Raw genomic sequence first — 19266 nt, 5'->3', positions numbered from 1 at the left:
TGTCAACAGACACCACATTGTACCCACCACTGGTACTGGAGGGTGAGAGAACCACACACTAGGTGTTACGGCCGAGAGCACTGGGGTGTATTGCTTTATTGGAATGTGGTTTGAAGAGATTTTCAGCAGAAATATAACCAAATGCCTCATGTATGTCACAGTAGCACATCCCACACCACATTTGAGGCTCCATTTGTCCCTCTCCTTTGCCCATAAACTGTATAGTAGAACTGGAGTACAGAGAAATCACTGTTTTCTCTTTCCCCAGGACTCAGCCAGAATGACCGGAGAAGGCAATAGCACCCCACTCCAGTACTCTTGCCTGGAAAATCCCATGGACGGAGGAGCCTGATAGGCTGCAGTCCATGGGGTCGCAAAGAGTCGGACACGACTGAACAACTTCACTTTCACTTTTCACTTTCATGCATTGGAGAAGGAAATGGCAACCCACCCCAGTGTTCTTGCCTGGAGAATCCCAGGGACAGGGGAGCCTGGAGGGCTGCCATCTATGGGGTCGCACAGAGTCGGACACGACTGAAGTGACTTAGCAGCAGCAGCAGCCAGAATGCCAGCTCCTAGGTAGCCTACCATAGCTGCTGAGATACAGAAAGAAATTAAGGACTTCGACTGGTATGAGAAAGATACAAATAGAACCAGGTTCTTGCCCTCAGTCCTCTATTGAGGCACCTGATTGGTGATGGTCTGGCCAGGGACCTACCTCCCTTCAGCTGATTAGCCAGAGCCACCACATCTCCAGCTCTGTCGTGGCCACAGTTGACTTCTGGGGCCCCTTAATATCAGGGCATCCTAACTCTCCTAAGATACTCTACTTACCAGTGTTTCAACACCTGTTCATATCACATGGAAACACAGATAAGCTTCATTTTTATATTCCCTGGCTCACTGAAACCACCAGCAGAGCATCCTAAGCTAAGGGCTAAATTCTTATATTGCCTTTAAACGCCATGTAATTCAGTGTGTCTACAGTCACTGGGAATCTACGCTGCCACTTTACCTTTGCCTTGTGGGTAACCCCTACCTCCACCCCCAGGGAAGAACATGGGCCTTGCCAAACGGAGGCCCCCAGGAGATTTTCCAAGACTCACGAGATGTCAAGTCATCTCTAAAATTTTTCGAAAAACCAGAAAGTCATTTCAGAATGTCTAACTTGGTGGCCCCACAGAGAGGAAGATCAAATTTTCCACACAGACACAGCAAGTCTGCCCCCATAGGCTTGTGTTAAAGCTGCAGGAGCATTCGTACCCAGACTTTCATTGAAGCTCCCCAGCCCAGGGGGAAGTCCACCTGGGTGGGTAGTTTAGCTGCTGCTTGGCACCCAAGGCACATATTCTTGAAGTCTCTGCTTCCTGGGGATTTCCCTTAGCAATGGAATCAGCAAGGGGTTTGCCTTTCTGAAAGATTTCCCAGAGGAAATCTATTTGCCTGTGTGGAAAAAAACTCAAATTCTAATATAAAATCTCTGGCCTTTTAGGTTTTTGAGTTTGGATTTCTCATTTATTCACAAATCTCTTTGAATAAAAACAATTCAAGATAGTACAAAACCCAGGTAGTGAGAATGCATATTCAGTGAATGATCAGAGTGCTTACTTCATGCCAAGCACTGATGATACACTCAGGAGCAGATATGGCCATTGCCCTCAAGGAACCTGATGTTCTAATTCTAGCTTTCAGTTTGTGTTCTATTGAAAATGAAGTTGACTCCTTGCAGGAAGTATCCTTTAGGGTAATAATAATGTATGTTGTTGTTGTTGTTATTGTTCAGTCACCAAGTCTTGTCTGACTCTGTGACCCCCCATGGTCTGCAGCATGCCAGGCCTTTCTGTCCCTTCACCATTAATAAATACATGCCATCCAAAATCCTAGGCCTCTTTTAGGGCCCAGCTTAAATGCAACCTCAACAGAGGATCAGAATTTATTTGAACCTGTGAAATAATTCTCATAGCCCAGTGTGTGTGTGATTTTAACTATTCCATCATTGCATGGCAGGGTACACCTAGGGTGCTTCACTGAGAGTCATGTCTATGTGGGAAGGAAAGGCAGTTATGAAAACATTTCTCAGTTGTTCCTTGTCTTTCTACAGTTTTCAGTTCAACTTTTCAGTTCATTTACTGAACTTTTATGAGACAAGCCCCAGAGCAGGGGTGGTAGAGAATACAGAGATAAAAAGTATTCAGGCTCCGCTCTGCTCATCTTTCTTTCTTTCTGTGCTACACTGGGTCTTTGCTGTTGTGCACAGGCTTACTCTAGTTGTAGTGTGAGGGCTTCTCATTGTGGTGGCTTCTCTTGTTGTGGAGTACAGGCTCTAGTGTGCTGGCTCAGTAGCTCTGGTGCACAGACTTAGTTGCTCCACAGCATGTAGAATCTTCCCAGACCAGCGATCGAGCTCGTATCTCCTGCATTGGCGGGCAGATTCTTAACCACTGGACCACCAGGGAAGTCCTGCTTTGCCAATCTTTAGTGAAGCCTGTTACAGCTCTTTTAAGTTAAACCATATGATTACCAATATGTGATGCTTTTGACCTACAAAAATGGCCATTTTATTTGGTTCAGGGTAATAAAAATTCAAATTATATGCACTGGGCATATAGGGGGAAAGAGGCAGATTAGTGAATCTGAGCTTCTTAGCTGAGGAGATGGGAATGAGTGTCCTTACAGGAGGAATAGGGGTGTGAGGGAACTGGAGAGCTTGAGGAGGGATCAGGCAGTGTATCTCAGGGCTGTGCCATGGAATGAAGCCCTGCAGTGGAAATACGAGGATGAATTGCAAGACGAGGCTGAAAAGAAAGGCACAGGTCAGCTAAGTTCAAGACTAAATTTTATCAAGTAGCTCAAAGAAGTCTGGGCAGAGAAGCAACTCAATGAGATGTTGCTCAGGAAAATGATTCCAAGAGTGTGATCAACAGGAAGAGACTCTACTGTGCAAGACCAGGCCAACTGGTCTTAATCCAGGCAGTGGCAGTGGGAGTGAGAAGCAGAAGGAGTTATCCCGTAGGGAGAATCAATAGGATTTGGTGAGTGGAAGGCAGCAATCAGTCATCATTTAATGAGTGCTTATTATGTGCTAGGTATCTTGTCTAGTACCTCACTTTCTTGCCTTCTCTTATCTAATCTCCTAAACAGTCCCCATAAAGAGAATCCAGCCTTAAGGAGGTTGCATAAGGTCACATATCTGGTAATTGTCACAAATGGGATTTAAATTCAAGTTTAAATAGAAAGGAATGCACTCCTAGCCCTTGTGCTGTAAGGGAATTCATTCATTCAACTAATACTTACTGAGCACTTTAATAAATGCTAGGTATTGTTCAAGCTGCCTGAGCTGTACAAGTGAACAAAACAAAGATCCTTGCCCTCTTGGCCCTTGAATTGGGTGAGGAGAGACAATAAACAATGAGCAAAATTAGGAATTATGTGATGGAAAAGAGGAGAGCAGAATAAGAAGGATCAGAATTACCTGGGGAGGTTTGGGAGAACTGACAACTATTGCAAGGTTTTGACTCTGAGGACTTGGAAAGTGTAGTATGAGGTAAGGGAGAGAAGAGATGAGGCTTGGGAGAAAAGAGATGGAATGTGGTGTGTTCTGTTTTAAACATGTTAGGTTTGGAGGTACCATGTGTCTCAACGTGAAAAATACCCCATGGGTGATTAGAGAAGACTCAGCACTAGAGACTGATACAGCCAGAGACCTAGTTTTGAGGAAATATCACCATAGAAGGGGTTGACTGAGTTCACCCTCTGAGCAACCTTACAGAGAAGTTGTTTTATCTATGACTATTCAGGTAAACTTTCGGAGTTACAGTCTAAGGGGCTTGCTCAGAGTCTAAGGAAAAAAAGTACTCAGTGTCAGGAGGAGTTGGTCCTGAGGATAGGGACCTAAACCTAGAACACCTTTCATCAGGACACCTGGGAATCAGAGGGAGCCGGAAAGTACCCTGTGTGCCAGAAATGATGTCTGCACTTAAGTGTTTTCTTAATTGAGTTTCAGTTTTGGATTTTCTTTTTTAGTAATGAAATAGTTTAGTTTTTAAAAAATACTCTTGACAAATTAGAACTTCCTTAAGAAACTCCTTAGGAGGCTCTTAAAATTTTTTTCTTTTAAATAGAAAGTGAGTTTAAGAGAAAATACATTAAAGGGGTTAAGAATTCCTTCTTCAATATTACTTAACAACTGGTATTGAAATGCCAGAATCTTGTTATAGCTGGTTCTCCTGGTACACAAGCTGTTGGGCCAGCTACACTAGTTTAACATCTGGTTTGCATCTTATAGTCACTAAATAGAAGTGTGTGTCTTGGGGTAGGTCAAAACAGGCACACTTTACAGTTTCAAAAGTCACTTGCTATTCTCCCAGAGCTACCTTGTCTGTTTAGAAATTATTCTCACTACTTCATCTACCACCAGCCTGCTTTGAGCCTGTCCCTTGTGTTCTTGTTCATTATCAATCAAGGCTACTGATTCCTTTATTACACCTATATTGCCTATTGTTAACCGCTCAGTAGTGTCCAATTCTTTGTAATTCTCTGTCCATGGAATTCTCCAGGCAAGAATCCTGGAGTGGGTAGCCATTCCCTTCTCCAGGGGATCTTCCAGACCCAGGGATCTGTACCTAGGTCTCCTGCATTGCAGGCAGGTTCTTTACCGTCTGAGCCATCAGGGAAGCCCCATTACACCTATATTTCAACCTCAGTTCCACTTTTAAGACAAAACTGTCCAGAGCTCCTGGCCAAAGGAAGATCTTACCTGGCCAGAATAAAATTCTGCCCTGGAGTGGCTAGCAACACCCGCTCCCTTCTGTACCTAAAATTAACTGGCTACTGCCAGAGCAGCTGCGATCCATTTATTTCTCCCTCTCATAGCAGGAAAGAAAGTGGTTGCATAGAAACTGTCATTCGCAGAAACGTGGATGAACCTAGAGACTGTCAGAATGAAGTCAGAAAGAGGAAAACGAATATGGTATATTAACGCATATATGTGGAATATAGGAAAATGGTAAAGATGATCTTATTTGTTAAGTAGAAACTGAGACACAGACGTAGAGAACTAAGGTATGGATACCAAAGGGTGAGGGAGGGGAGTGGAATGAATTGAGAGACTGGCATTGACATATATACACTACTACTGTGTATATTGCTTCCCTAGTGGCTCAGACGGTAAAGCGTCTGCCTGCAATGTGGGAGACCTGGGTTCAATCCCCCGGTTGGGAAGATTCCCTGGAGAAGGAAGTGGCAATCCACTCCAGTACTCTTGCTTGGAAAACTCCATGGCCGGAGAAGCCTGGTAGGCTACAGTCCATGGGGTCGCAAAGAGTCGGACACGACTGAGCGACTTCACTTTCACTTTTTTCACTGTGTATAAAGTACATAACTAATGAGAACCTACTGTACGGCATAGGCAATGTCTACCTGGTGCTCTATGGTGACCTAAATGGGAAGGAAATCCAAGAAGGAGGGGATATATGTATACGTATGGCTAATTGACTTTGCAGTACAGCAAAAACTGACACAGCAATGTAAAGCAACTATACTCCAATTGAAAGAAAGAAGGAAGGAAGCAAGCAAGCAAGCCGGTGGGTAAACAGATTAAGAACGCCAGCAAGCCAGATCCAGGCTAGATATACAGATGCTCAAACTAACGAGAGACTTCAATACGCGATCACTCAGCGAGGCAAATCACTACTCGAGGCCCCAGAAAGCTTTTTTGCTCTTGCTACAGTCAATTCATTCTCCAGATAAAAGGTCTAAACCTCCACAAGCCGAACCTCACCTGCAATCTTCAAGCCGCCCACACGTGGGACGGGCACAAGCTCAAGTCAAAGAACCCGCTCTTCCCCACCCCCACCAGAGGCGGGGCCTTGGAGCTCTCCCCGCGTTGGCGTCTTAACTTCGGTGCGCAAGAGCGGAAGAAGCCCGCCGATGCCCCGGAAGCAGTCGTAGCAACTTCCGGAGGGGCTTGTACGCCTGGTGCGAGAGCTACGGGGCCCGAGATTGTGCTTGGAATAGCGGTGCACCATGTCCCGGGGTTCCAGCGCTGGTTTTGACCGGCACATTACCATTTTTTCTCCCGAGGGACGGCTCTACCAAGTAGGTGAGTGAATCGCATTTGCCTTTGGTCCACTCGAATTGCTCTGTCATGGTACGGCCTGCAGCAGGAAGACGCGGCCGGAGTTTAGTCCCGGGCTGAAGCGTGGCCAGAGCTGGGACTGGAAGAGGGCCGAGTCCATGTGGAAGTCCCTCGATGTTCCCACCGCTATCCGCAGGCTGAGATGGGAGCCTGAAGGCGGAAGGTCTATTGCTGTCCGGGGCAAGCGGCCGCATTGCCTGGACACTATAAAGAGTTACAGGAAGGTAGGGCTGTTTAGCCTGAATGGGCTCAACGCCTGTAGCCATCTAAAGGGTAATTGGTTCCTTAACCTTCCAGTGAAAACGTTTCCTCTTCGTTTTCCTTTGTTTGCAGTATAGACTTCCTGGTCCTGTGGTTAATTACACGTAGACTTTCAGAACCTCTGTGTGCCAGACGTTGTGCTGGTCCTAGGGGATGCAAAGATGTCATACCCTTACTTATACTGAAGCTCGCGGCTTAAAGGGAGTGACATACGTAAACAATTGGATAAAAAGCGCCAAATAACAAACTCAGTAGTTCAGTTCAGGACATTTGTGGAAAACTGGTAGACGGGATGGGTGGCCGTCAGCTCTAGAGCTGCTCTTGAAACTAACATCCTGTCTTAACCCATGTCTGATTGGGTGCTACTGTAATTTAAAAGTTGGTGCTGAATTGTATAGTGAACTAGCTGTTTCCTGAAGAACAGCTTCACTGAAAATAAACCCTAAAGTAGTTAGAGTTATTCCGTATAGCAGTACATTTTGGTGGATCAAAAAGGTGTCAGAGTTTAGGCTGTGATTGGAAAAGTCAGTATTAGGTTTACAACTGGCCGGTGATGGTTTTCTTTTTGAGTGAATTTAGCACCTCAGTACCTTGGTGAGGTCAGTGATCATCTGTGCTTGGAAATCATAAGGAAGGAGTTGGCCTATAAATGAGGTTCTCTTCACAGTGTAAATGTTAGAAATAAAGATAACTTGGAATGAAACCATATTACTGTATGGCTACATACTGGATATAATGTAGCAAGAAACAACATCATATAGGGTAATTCACTAACCCTTTTAACTCATCCCCAGTTGAAAAATATTATCTAAGATGAAACAGAGATGATAACTGTATCTTCAGGAAGTTTCATTTTAAAAGTTTCATTCCTGAGTTTTAAAGACTTCTGTATTGGCTGTGCTTTGAATGTTCTATTTCATGGTTTTTAATATGTGAACAGGGAAAGTCGTTTAAACCTAGACTTTTGTATACTATATTGTAAAGTCCAGCAATAGGCTTTAATGCTTCCCAGATTTGGTGAGTTGAAAGGCTGAATATAGCATCATTTTAATAGTTTAAAAAGACTTGGAATAGAGCATGCAGTTCAGAACAGGTTAAATATCTAGACAGAATAACTTTAAGCTTTGTCTGGTTTAATAACACACTCCTTCTGCTACTCAGGGCACTGATTAGACATTGCTAGGAAAGGGAAAGTGAAAGAATAGTATGATTAAGCAGTATAGTGGTGATGAGTTCAAGGCCTAGAGCCATAACTGGATTCAAATTCCTCCTCTGCTTCATAGACGGTGCTCACCTGGGCAAGTGATAGAACTTTAGCCTTAGCTTCTGTTTTCAAAGTTGGCCTAATAATTCCTCCCTTTTGTGGTGGTTTTGAGAATTAAATAAAGAAATATATGTATAGTGCTTAGCACAGTATTAAGTTCTCAGTAAATGTTATTTTTTGTTTGACTCTTTGGCCTTTTTTTTTTTTTTATCTGTTAGATAAGTAGCTCTGTAGACATGGACTGTTTCTTTTATGGTCCATCCATGCTTGATTCTCTAGTGAAATATACGTACATTATCACAATGTTGTGAATATTGTTTGTTAGTTTCTAAACTTTAGAATCTGCCAGAGACAAAACATGTAAGACAGAGTGCAAATTGTTAATGGTGACAGTGGAAAAATAGAAGAAGAAAAATGGGGAGATGACAAGGGAATGGAAAGGTTAGTGGAAAGGATTAAAGATGTTCCTCATCTTCTATAGTTGGGATTCAAAAGATAAATGTGGTCTAAATGTGATAAGTTTAAAAAATGCAGGTATAAATTTAAAGTTATAATACTAATTATAATTATAAACAAACTGTTGATGGTGTTTGTTCTCAAGGAGTAGGGAAATTTTTTATTTTTACCTGTACACTTTAATAATTGTTGAAAATTTTCTCTTAATGTGTTCAAGAAGGGGTGTGTGTGTGTGTGTAAACTGTAGAGCTATATAAAGAATATTTGGCTTTGAAATCCAACTTCAGGAATTTCATACATTATCAGTGGGGAAATAGGTCCATAAGCCTGGCTACTTTAGAGCCCCTGTCTTCTGCCTTTTTGCTGGATATGTCTGGCAAGGGAGATGGGAGCAGTCACTTGAATTTGCCTCCCAGGTGAAGTGACCGCTGCCTGGTTGTTCCTGAGAAGGGAGCATGCTGGTAAGAAACAGGAAAGAAATGGACTGGTAGAGACAGACTGGAGAGGATAGATTTCTAATCTAGAAAGTGATAGTGTGTATTGAAGCCAGGATTCCTGGGGAGTCTTAACTCCGCACTAACTAGAGAAAGTATGGAATTTTACATATACTACATATGTAAAATATAATCCCATTTACCTTATAGGTTTCTAAGGATTTAATGAGTTCATAGATGTAAAGTACTTAGTGTCTGTCACATATTATTAATAAGCAGTCAGTAAATGTTTCTGTGAGGAATGCTGTTAAAATCCTTTACAGAAACATGGCTGATAAAAATGGAAGTTTTTGTCATCTCAGGAGTTTCACAAGTAAATGCACTGAGACTTACTTACTGTTTACCTCTTTTGCTGTTTAAAAAAAAAAAATTCTTGTTTTGGAGACTTCCCTGGTGATTCAATAGCTTAGACTCTGTGCTCCCAATGCTGGGGGCCTGGGTTCAATCCCTGGTCAAAGAACTACATCCCACATGCCACAAATAAAGAGTCTACGTGCCTCAACTAAAAGAGCCTGTGTGCTGCAATGAAGATTGAAGACCCCATGTGCCACAGCCCAGACTCAGCGCAGCCAAAAAATAACAATAATCATAAGAATTCTTGTTTTAAAGTAGTATTTCTCAACCCAGACTTCTCATGCCCTCCTTGGATCTGATTTGAAATTGAATGTGTACATGTATACATACATGCATATATATGTGTGTATATATATTTGTAAATACGTACATATTAAAAGTATACAAAAAAGTCATGAGGTCAAACTCTGCTTTGTTTTCAACCTCATATCTGCCCACCACACACATGCTCCTCCCCACACACACACCACCAATATTTTTAATGACCCCACCTGCTTGAAAAGTCACCATTTTGAGGAATGTAATATTAGGAGGCACTGGTTGAAATGAGACGCACTTCCTGCTTAAGTTTAAAGGTTAGGGAAAGACGGAACGGCAGTTTCGAAAAAATCTTAGCGGTAAGATTCTAGTTGTACAGCATTCAAATTGGATGTTGACATATCATGCAGAATACCTGCCTTGTCTCAGTAGAACACCTCTTATTTTTTTGATAACCAAACTTCAAAGAATGTAGGAGCCATATTTTTTCAGCCAGCGTTTATATGGGGAAAAATATTTTCCAGAATTCATCACAGGTTTTTATTCATTTTTAAACAACATCTATTTATTTTCTCCCAGTTTTGTAAGTTAGAAGTCTGGTAGGCTTAGGGTCACACAGCCTGAAAATCACAAGGAGGCTGCATTCTTTTTTTAAATTTGAGTTTAGATTTGTTTTTTATTGAGGTAACATTGGCTTATAACATTATATAACTTTGTGTGTACAACATACTACATCATGATCACCACCAAAAATTTAGTTTCCATCTCAGTACAGCGTTTTAGACAAAATATGGGTGAAAAAATCTTGATTTACATTCCTTTAATTATCAGAATTTCAGAATCTGAAATAGATGCTTCACAGTGAGTGCCCATAAATGGGATGTGCATCTCTGCTATTGCTGGCATCACACAAGCAGCTCCTATTGTGGGCCACTGTCAGGCACTCTGTGCTTGTCCTGAACATTTGGTCACAGTACCTTTTATTTTTAGCCCTTGTTTTTTCCTAGTTTAATACAAATGAGTCCTGGAAAAGTTGGAAAGTGTTGGGAAAAATTGTAGGGGAGGAAGCAAAGTGTATAAAAGATTACTGTGGAAAAAGGTCTCTATATACAGACAACTGTTTATTAACTATTTTATTTATAATCAAGGATGCAGTTTTCATTCTAACCTAACAGTTTGTTGTTAGATTGAGCCCTCTGAAACTGCTGGTGTTGGACTGCTTTTTACCTGTAAAACTAGCTCTTTCATGTGGTTTAACCTAAGATATATATATATATATATATATATATATCGGTAACTTATTATGTATTTAAATTAAAAATTAAGAAATTGAGGACTTGAGATGAACTATAATCCATTATAAGTTTTCTTATTTAAAAAATAAGAAATGGGCTGAAATGGGCTATCAGTTCTTTTCTTGCATAATCTTGGACATTCAAAAACAGATTACTGAGATTAACATAACCGTGTTTGCTAGTTTTGTGCTGAGTTTCTGAAATTTATACAAAAAGCAAAATTTTTAGTGATAGAAATAGTGTTTAATTACTGTTTCTGACATTTGAATTCCGACTCAAAACTAAATCCTCCTTTTAAATACTGCCTATAAACTTCTGTTTTTTAATTGGCCTTCATGCTCTCTTCTACTGTAAACTGTGATGTTACTTTTACCCTGCCAGAGTTTCTTTTTAATTACTGACTCTAGATTCTTTACTTGACAGTTTCCATTTTTATAGAAATTACTATAATATATTTTATGATGCTGTTGTTTTTTTAAAAAATTTAAATTGTATAGTTGATGTACAATATTATATAAGTTTCAAGTGTGCAACATAGTAATTCACAAGTTTTAAAGGTTATACCCCATTTATAGTTATTATGAAATATTGGCTATATTCCCTGTGCTATACAGCATGTGTCTTTGTAGCTTATTTTATGTTGGTAAGTGTTAGTTGCTCAGTCGTGCCCGACTCTTTGCGACCCTACGGACTGCAGCCCACCAGGCTCCTCTGTCCATGAGATTTTCCAGGCAAGGATACTGGAGTGGGTTGCCATTTCCTTCTCCAGGGGATTTCCCAACCCAGGGATCGAACCTGGATCTCCTGTACTGCAGGCAAAGTTTTTACCGACTGAGCTATAAGGGAAGCCCCAGTAAGTAAGTAAGTGTTAGCTGCTCAGTTTATGCTGGTGGCAGTGTTATAATGGGGATTCATTTACACAAAATCTTACTGAAAATTACACTGCATTACACTGTAATGCCGCATGGTAAGTACCAAAATATTGGTGCGGAGAAGGGTACTTTAGGGAGTGACACTGACAGAGAGAGCCAGGAATGTTTCCTTAGAGGAGATAAATTGATCTACATGAAGATTAGATAAGGAAACTTAGGGAGACCTGTGTATTGGTCAGTCAGGTGTGGCTGGAGCAGACAGTGACAACTGGAAAAATACTGTAGCAAAATTTTGAAAAGATTTGGATGTCGTGCTATGGTTTGGACCTTGTCCCATGGATTTTGGACATAGCTGGTAAAAATCATTAAGAACAGCAAGATTATTAAGTAAGATAGCAGAAAAGTTGGGTATAGAATTAGAGTTAAGAGTAGAAAGGGACAGATGACAGGAAGCCCATTTGGAGAGGGTTGTCCCAGTAATCCATACAAACAAAAGTAGGTAGAATAGTACAGTGACACATGTATTCATAACCCAGCTTTAATGACTGTCTGGGTTTGTCAGTCTCATTTTCACAACACTTACCCCTCTCTGCTGGAGTATTTTAAAGCAAATCATAGATACAAGAGTAGACATTTCTCTTATAAGAGGAAAGTGAAGAGTCAAGAATGGTACCCAGGTTTGTAGCTTGAAAACTTGAGTGGTTAGTAATCTGAGATAACTAAAAGAAGAGGGTTTGCAGAGATAACTGCGTGCGTGCTCAGTCCGACTCTTTGTGACCCCATGGACTGCAGCCCACCAGGCTCCTCTGACCATGGCATTTCCCAGGCAAGAATACTGAAGTGGGGTCCCATTTCCTTCTCCAGGGGATCTTCCCGACCCAGAGATCATACCTGAGTCGCCTGCATCGGCAGGGTGAATTCTTCACCACTGCACCACCTGGGAAGCCTAAGAGGTGTTTAATTTCAGCCATGCCTGTGGGAGAAATGGGCATTTACAAATATAAGTTCAGAGCTAAAGATGACAGTTAGTAGTGATTATATAGGATAAATCACCCAGTGATAGGGAGAAGTGGTAGAATCCTTGGGGATACCAGTATTTAAGGAGCCAGCTAAAGAGATGGAAGCAGTGAAGGAGACTGGAAAGTAGGAAATAAATAGCAGGAATTTTTTTGGGGGGCCCATATCTCATGGGATCCTAGTTTCCTAGCCAGGGATCGAACCTGAGCGCCTTATTGTGGAAGTGTGGAGTCTCAACTACTAGACCACCAGGCAAGTCCAGGAATGATATTCTTAACTAAGAACTTTAAAAATTCAGTTTCTCAGTTGCACTAGCCATATTTCAGGTGCTCAGTAGCCTATTATATTGGATCATGCAAATATAGAACAGTGCCTTCATCACAGAAAGTTCTGTTGGACAGCAGTAGTCTATATAGACAGGGAGAGAGGACTAGGACCCCTTTAATGGATCTTTGCTAATTCATAGGCACATTCTCTGTTGAGAAACATTTTTTATATGTAAAAATTTTTTTTATATTTTGTGGGACCAAATTTTATTATGTGGTGAGAGCCATAGCTCTTTTCCTTTGTGACTTTTTATCTTTTGCATTATTTTAAGCAGAACAGGTAAGTAATGCACAGGAGTAAAACCAGCTGGTGAGACAGGAGGAGGAGTGATGGGAACTGTGAAAAACTGCAGAACACATGTCAGCCCTAAATGATTTTTGCTCTGCTGGAGAGTTGCTATGAGGGTCAAATGATACCAGAATTTTTTTCTAAGAAAAAATAGTCCTGCTTTTATTTTATCAGACTTTTAGTAATTAAAATTTTCCTTGAAAACTGTGTATTCTAAACGAATTTGAGTAAGCTGAATTGGATCCATGGCCAACCTTTGACTTAGTGTCTACTGGTTGCAAATGTAATTTTAAAGCTCCTTGGTTCCTACTTTCTTTGACTGTCCAGTCTGGTGGTGGAGGGGGAAATAACACAGTTGAAAATGCTAATGTTACTAGTGAAACAGGAAATGCTATGGGAATTCAGAGAAAGGGTTGAAGCATCCCTTCTAGGACAATCAGAGAAAGTATCCATGGGAAATGGAGGACACTTGAGGGGAAGGACAGGCTTTAGCTAGGTGGAAATAAGACTGGTAGGGCAGTCCAGAGAGGACTTGAAGAAGCAAAAAGTGTATTGTAAGAGGAGAGATGGTAAAAATTGCAAACTAACAGCCCTCCATATCCATAGGCAGGCTTCCCAAGTGGCTCAGTGATAAAGAATCTGCCTCCCAGTACAGGAGATGCTGGTTCAATCTCTGGGTCGGGAATATCCCCTGGAGAAGGAAATGGCAACCCACTCCAGTATTCTTGCTTGGGAAATATCATAAACAGGGGAGTCTGGCAGGCTACAGTCCATGGGGCTGCAAAAGAGCCGGACATGACTTGGTAACTGAACAATAACACCCATAGATGGAATATTTTTTTAGGCCAAAATTGTGTTCTAAACAATCAGGTAGTAACAACTGGCAATTGAAAATGTACTGAAATTAAGTGAGATCAAGGGTAGTGACCCAGTTATTAGACCCAGATACACATCTGTATAGAAAAGGTTGTGCCTAATATATATCTCTGTAATAGCTATAATGATAATCATTTTATTACTGATTGTATTCTCTCATTTTCTAGATTAGTATGGCTAGAAGTTTCTATTAGTTTCCTGTGGCTGCTATAACAAATTACTACAAACCTGGTTGCTTAAAACAACAGAAATTTATTCTCTCACAGTTGTGGAAGCCAGAAGTCTAAAATCGGTATCATTGGACCAAGATCAGAGTGTTGAGCAGGGCCATGCTGTCTCTGGAGGCTCTAGGGAAGAATGCTTCCCTCATTTTGTCCACTTCAAGAGGCTACCAGCATTTCTTGGCTTGTGGCTCCTGCTGCATCCCTCTAATCTTCAAGACCAGCATTTGCAAATCTCTCTGCTCCTCCTTCATAGCACCTTTTTCTCTCTGTGTGTAAAATTTCCGTCTGTCTCTCTTAATAAGGATATATAGGAATGCATTTAGGGACCACTAGGATAATCTCCCCATCTCAAGATTAACTTAATCACGTGTGCAGAGTTTTTTTGGGGGGGAAGGAGCTATACATGATAATGTTTGCAGGTTCTAGGAATTAGTACATGGATATCATTTGGGGACTGTTTTTCAGTATACCAAAGGGTTTATAATTTTGTTGGTTTGTTTTTCAAACAATCAATTTTTGACTTTGTTCATGTCCTCTTTTATGTCTGTTTCATTGATTTCTGACCTTTATTATTTCTTTTTTCTAATTTGGTTTTATTTTGCCTTTTTCTAGCTTCTTAAAGTAGAAACTTAGGTTTGCAGTGTAGAACCGGGGGCCCTAGCCGCTTTCTGACTGACTGTTCACCAGAGGCCACCAGTGGTTCTTTCCACAGAGCCGCTTACCAGTCCAGCAGGTAGAAGGTCTAGAGTGAGTCTGCTAGCAAGATAGTCTTATATAATGTAATCAGGAAGGTGCCATCCCATCACCTTTGACATATTCAGTTAGAAGGGAGTTAGAGGTTAGAGATTTTGCCCGTACTCAGGAGAGGGGATTACACAGAGATGTGAACACCAGGAGGCAGGGATTGTTGACGGAGGCCACCTTAGGATCCGTCTGTCATAGTGGTAAAATTCCTTTTGAACACTTTCAGCTGCATCCTGCAAGTTGTGTTATATTTTATCATTAATATTCAGTTCAAAATATTTTAAAATTTCCTTTGTGATTACTTCTTTGACCTATGGATTATTTAGAAGTATGGTTTTAAATTTTCAAATTTAAAAATTTTCCAAAATACAGGGTTTCTAGCACTTTGCTATACCATCCTTTTCTCCTGTGTGCCCACTCTATCCCAGGCTAATCGACTTTTTTCATCCATTTTGTAAAGTGTGTCTCCAGTAGTCAGCATACATTTGACTCTTGCTTTTTTATCCATTCTGACAGTTTATGCTTTTCATTGGAGTATTTCATCTATTAACATTTAATGCAATTGTTAACATGGTTAGATTTCTCTTTTTTTGACATGGTTAGATTTTAACTTACCATTTTATTTATTTCTGTTTGTCTCTATTTTGTTTGCTTGTTTTTTCCTCAGTACCTACTCCCTTGCCTTCTTTTTGATTATTTGAACAGTTTTTGGAATTTCATTTTAATCTCTTAGCCTTTTGGCTACGTCTTAGCATTTTTTAGTCGTGTTTTAAGGATTATAATATATATGCTTAACTTTTTCCCATCTTTCTTAGAGTTAATGTTTATCATTTCACAAAAAATGTACAAGCCTTAAAACATTGTAAGTCAACTTACTCCCTTTCCTTCTATAAGTAATACATCTCCATATTTTACAAACTCCATAAATGTTATAACTTTTGTTATATATTTTTAAAGAATTAAAGAGAATAAAATAAGTATTTTATATTTATCCAGATATTTACCATTTTTTGATGTTTCTCATTTTCTAAAGATTAGTTTTCTCTGGGTACCATTTTCCTTTAGCCCAGAGAACTACCTTTAGCATGTTGCAGATCTGAAAGTGTCTGTTTCACTTTCATTCTTGAAGGATGTTTTTGTTGAAAATAGAATTCTGAATTGATGGTTTTTCTTTCCAGAATTTAAGGATGTTCCACTATCTTCAGGTGAAATCCATGGAATTTAAATCATTGTTCTCTTGTGTATAATCTGTTCTTTTTCTCTGTTCTCAAAGTTTTCTCTGCTTTTGATTTTCAGGAATTTGACTGTAATGAGTCTGGTTTCTTTTTATTTATCCTGGTTGGAGTTTGCTGGATCTTCAATATGGAATTTTATATCTTCTGCCAAATTTGGAACATTTTAACCATTATTTCTCAGATTTTTGTTTGTTTCTGTTTTGGGTCTCATTCTTTCCTCTCCAGTTAAACACACTTATACCTGTTGATGTTAATCTGCAGACTTGTTTTTTTAAACCTGTTTTCTCTTGTTTAAAATTGGGTAGGGAATTCCCTGGTGGACCACTGGTTAGGAATCCGTGCTTCCACTGCAGGGGCACGGAGTATACTTTGATTCATTTTTCATACTCTTTGCTATATTATCTCCATTCTGCAGTTAAGTCCATTTGGTGAATTTTTAAATTTTAAATTGTATTTTTTAGTTTTGTAATTTCTACTTGGTTCTTTTGTACTTTACTGAGATTTCTTACTTCATCTTGAATATTTTTACTATGTCACTGAACATAGGTTTAATGACTTTGCCTGCTAATACAACATCTGGATCATCTCAGGGTTGGTTTCCTATTAAGTAGATCACATTTAACTATGTTTTGTTTTGTTTGTTTTGTTTTCTTTTTTAGTATGTTGAGCAATTCTGGATTATATCCTGGGCATTTGTGAATGTTAGGTTGTAAAGACTGGATTTTGTTATGTTCCTTCAAAGAATGTTAGTTTGTTCTAGCAGGCAGTTAATTGATGGCAGCTTAAATGTCACCTTAATTCTTTTATCCTAGCTACGATGCTTGGAGTCTGTCTTTTGTTATGTGTGGTTGTGGAATCAGCCAGAGATTTGGGCAGTATAGACCTTGAAGCTCTCCCTTGCTGCCTCTCTCCTTTCTCTCCTCATTCTCCAGCAGCTGTGATTACTCCCCCAAGCTGTTCTCTAGCTCTTCAAGTCAAAAGGACTGAATTTTCTGTGGGTGTTTAGCCCAGACTGGGGCCTGCAGGCAAGCTGTAAGTCATGAAAATGGGAGATTCATCCCATTCCATTCCCTTCTTCAGGCACTGACTCCCTTTCTAGAATCTGTGTACTTTTGGCCTCTCTGTGGTATCTTTGGGCAGTTATTGTTTTGGCTAGAGTTTATAGTTTGTCTGTGGAGAATTGATCTGGTACGGGCTTTATTGACCATATGAGAAACAGAACTGAGAAGCATTGTGAAACGTATTTTAGAAATTATTTGTGGTGTAATGGGATGGTAAAAACAAGTTGTTATAATTTGATAAAAGATTTTGATCACAGCTCCTATTAAAGGAAATTCTTTGGTGCCATAGGTAATATTTTCCCTTAGATGAGCCTCATCACCAGTGGCTTTTTGAACCAAATGAGACCAGGCCTCAGACCTGGTGTGCAGAGTAATACTTGACAGAATTTTGAAAGCATTTATTATGTGTCAGGGAGAAGGCAGTGGCACCCCACTCCAGTACTCTTGCCTGGAAAATCCCATGGACAGAAGAGCCTGGTAGACTGAAGTCCATGGGGTCGCTAAGAGTCAGACACAACTGAGCGACTTCACTTTCACTTTTCCCTTTCATGCACTGGAGAAGGAAATGGCAACCCACTCCAGTGTTCTTGCCTGGAGAATCCCAGGGACAGCGGAGCCTGGTGGGCTTCCGTCTAGGGGGTCGCACAGAGTCGGACACGACTGCAGCGACACAGCAGCAGCAGCATTATGTGTCAGATGTAAATAACAACTGGAGTAGTGAGTGATTTTTTTCTTCTATATTTCCTCTGTATTTTCTACAGTGAGCATATATTAAATTTTGTTGCAGTTTTCCTGATTACAAAATATGTCTTTATTAAGTTTAAATATTACAGAAATAAATAACATTGAAAGGGATAGTCTCATCTGTAATTCTGCTCTTCATAGGCATTCTCAGCTAAACCACGTGGTACCAAAGTAGTTTGTTTTTATAAATTACTTTGATCAGCTGTTTTAACGTGGGAGTGGTTTGACAGCAACTGGAGAAGTGCACGAGCTGTAGTTTGTTATAGATAAACTAAAGAATCCTATAGTGTAGGTAACGTGAAAGTTGAAAAAATATGATCCAGAAATTTTCAACTTGGTAGAGGGGGTAAAAAAGACAGAGTAATCTAACAGCAATTAAAGCTGCATACAATCAGTTAGTTATTGACCAAAAGTTAACAGAAATAGTAAATCTTGAGAAAACGTAGAGAACCTAAATTGGACCCAGGAAAACCAGACGTGGTAGGAATAATGGCTATAAAACAGATTTTTTTTTAATGATAAAACAATTGATAAAGATTTAGTATGATAAAAATTGTTTATTGGAAATTTGGTGTTTGCACCTGATGAAAATGATCAAAATGAAAAGAAATACAGTTGGTTTAATTATGGTTTATTATTATCATTATTATTTTGACTTTGCATATCTTAGATGGCATTCCATGTTAGTTTATCAAGCTGTTTATTTTTAATGCTGTTTATTACTCAGTTTCATGGATCTATGATCATTTTTTCACGCTTTAAAAAAACTGTTCTATTTTCCAGAATATGCTTTTAAGGCTATTAACCAGGGAGGCCTTACATCAGTAGCTGTCAGAGGGAAAGACTGTGCAGTAATTGTCACACAGAAGAAAGTACCTGTAAGTAGTACTGCCCAGATAGGCAGTTGTTGCAGAATGCAATGTAAGAATGTCTCATGAGTTGGTACAAGGGTACAAGGGTATATTATTATCTGTATATGCTAATGTTATTTTTATAAGCATAATGGCATTTCTAAGTCTTTTGTCTTCAGGTACCTCCGAACATACTTTGGTGAGCTAAAGTTCTTGCCCACAGAAAACATATCATCTTAAAAAGGAAAACAGAGTAGTGCCCACACCTCCATTTTTTATTGGTTTTAACTGTAAAATGAGCAGAAGACATTTATAGTTCATTGTTATAATTCCATAATTTTTTTTTATCACTACACAGACCTGTGATTTTTTAAAAAATTATCTTGATTTGTTCTTTAGGACAAATTACTGGATTCCAGCACAGTGACTCACTTATTCAAGATAACTGAAAACATTGGCTGTGTGATGACAGGAATGACAGGTGACCGGCTTTATACTTACATTTGTTA

General features: G+C 39.9%; 1 protein-coding gene across 4 annotated transcripts in view; it reads left to right on the top strand.

Moving 5' to 3' along the window:
- Positions 1-19266, top strand: part of PSMA6 (proteasome 20S subunit alpha 6) — a 36368-nt gene that overhangs the window by 9468 nt on the left and 7634 nt on the right. For 2 of the 4 annotated variants that reach the window (XM_081547943.1, XM_081547945.1), the window contains exons 1-3: positions 5936-6100; positions 18690-18784; positions 19157-19238. In XM_081547943.1, coding sequence (XP_081404069.1) covers positions 6025-6100; positions 18690-18784; positions 19157-19238 — 253 coding nt within the window. In that variant the 5' untranslated portion in view covers positions 5936-6024. Of the gene's footprint in view, positions 1-5935; positions 6101-18689; positions 18785-19156; positions 19239-19266 lie in introns of those variants that run through there. The other 2 variants (XM_081547944.1, XM_081547946.1) reach the window with 1 other exon arrangement.

The sequence above is a fragment of the Giraffa tippelskirchi genome, chromosome 12, assembly GCF_054371585.1.
Source record: "Giraffa tippelskirchi isolate mGirTip1 chromosome 12, T2T-mGirTip1v1.2.pri, whole genome shotgun sequence".
In the NCBI taxonomy this organism is placed as follows: domain Eukaryota; kingdom Metazoa; phylum Chordata; class Mammalia; order Artiodactyla; family Giraffidae; genus Giraffa; species Giraffa tippelskirchi.
The sequence above is the reverse complement of the archived record's forward strand: the minus strand, read 5'-3'. Positions and strand labels throughout refer to the sequence as shown.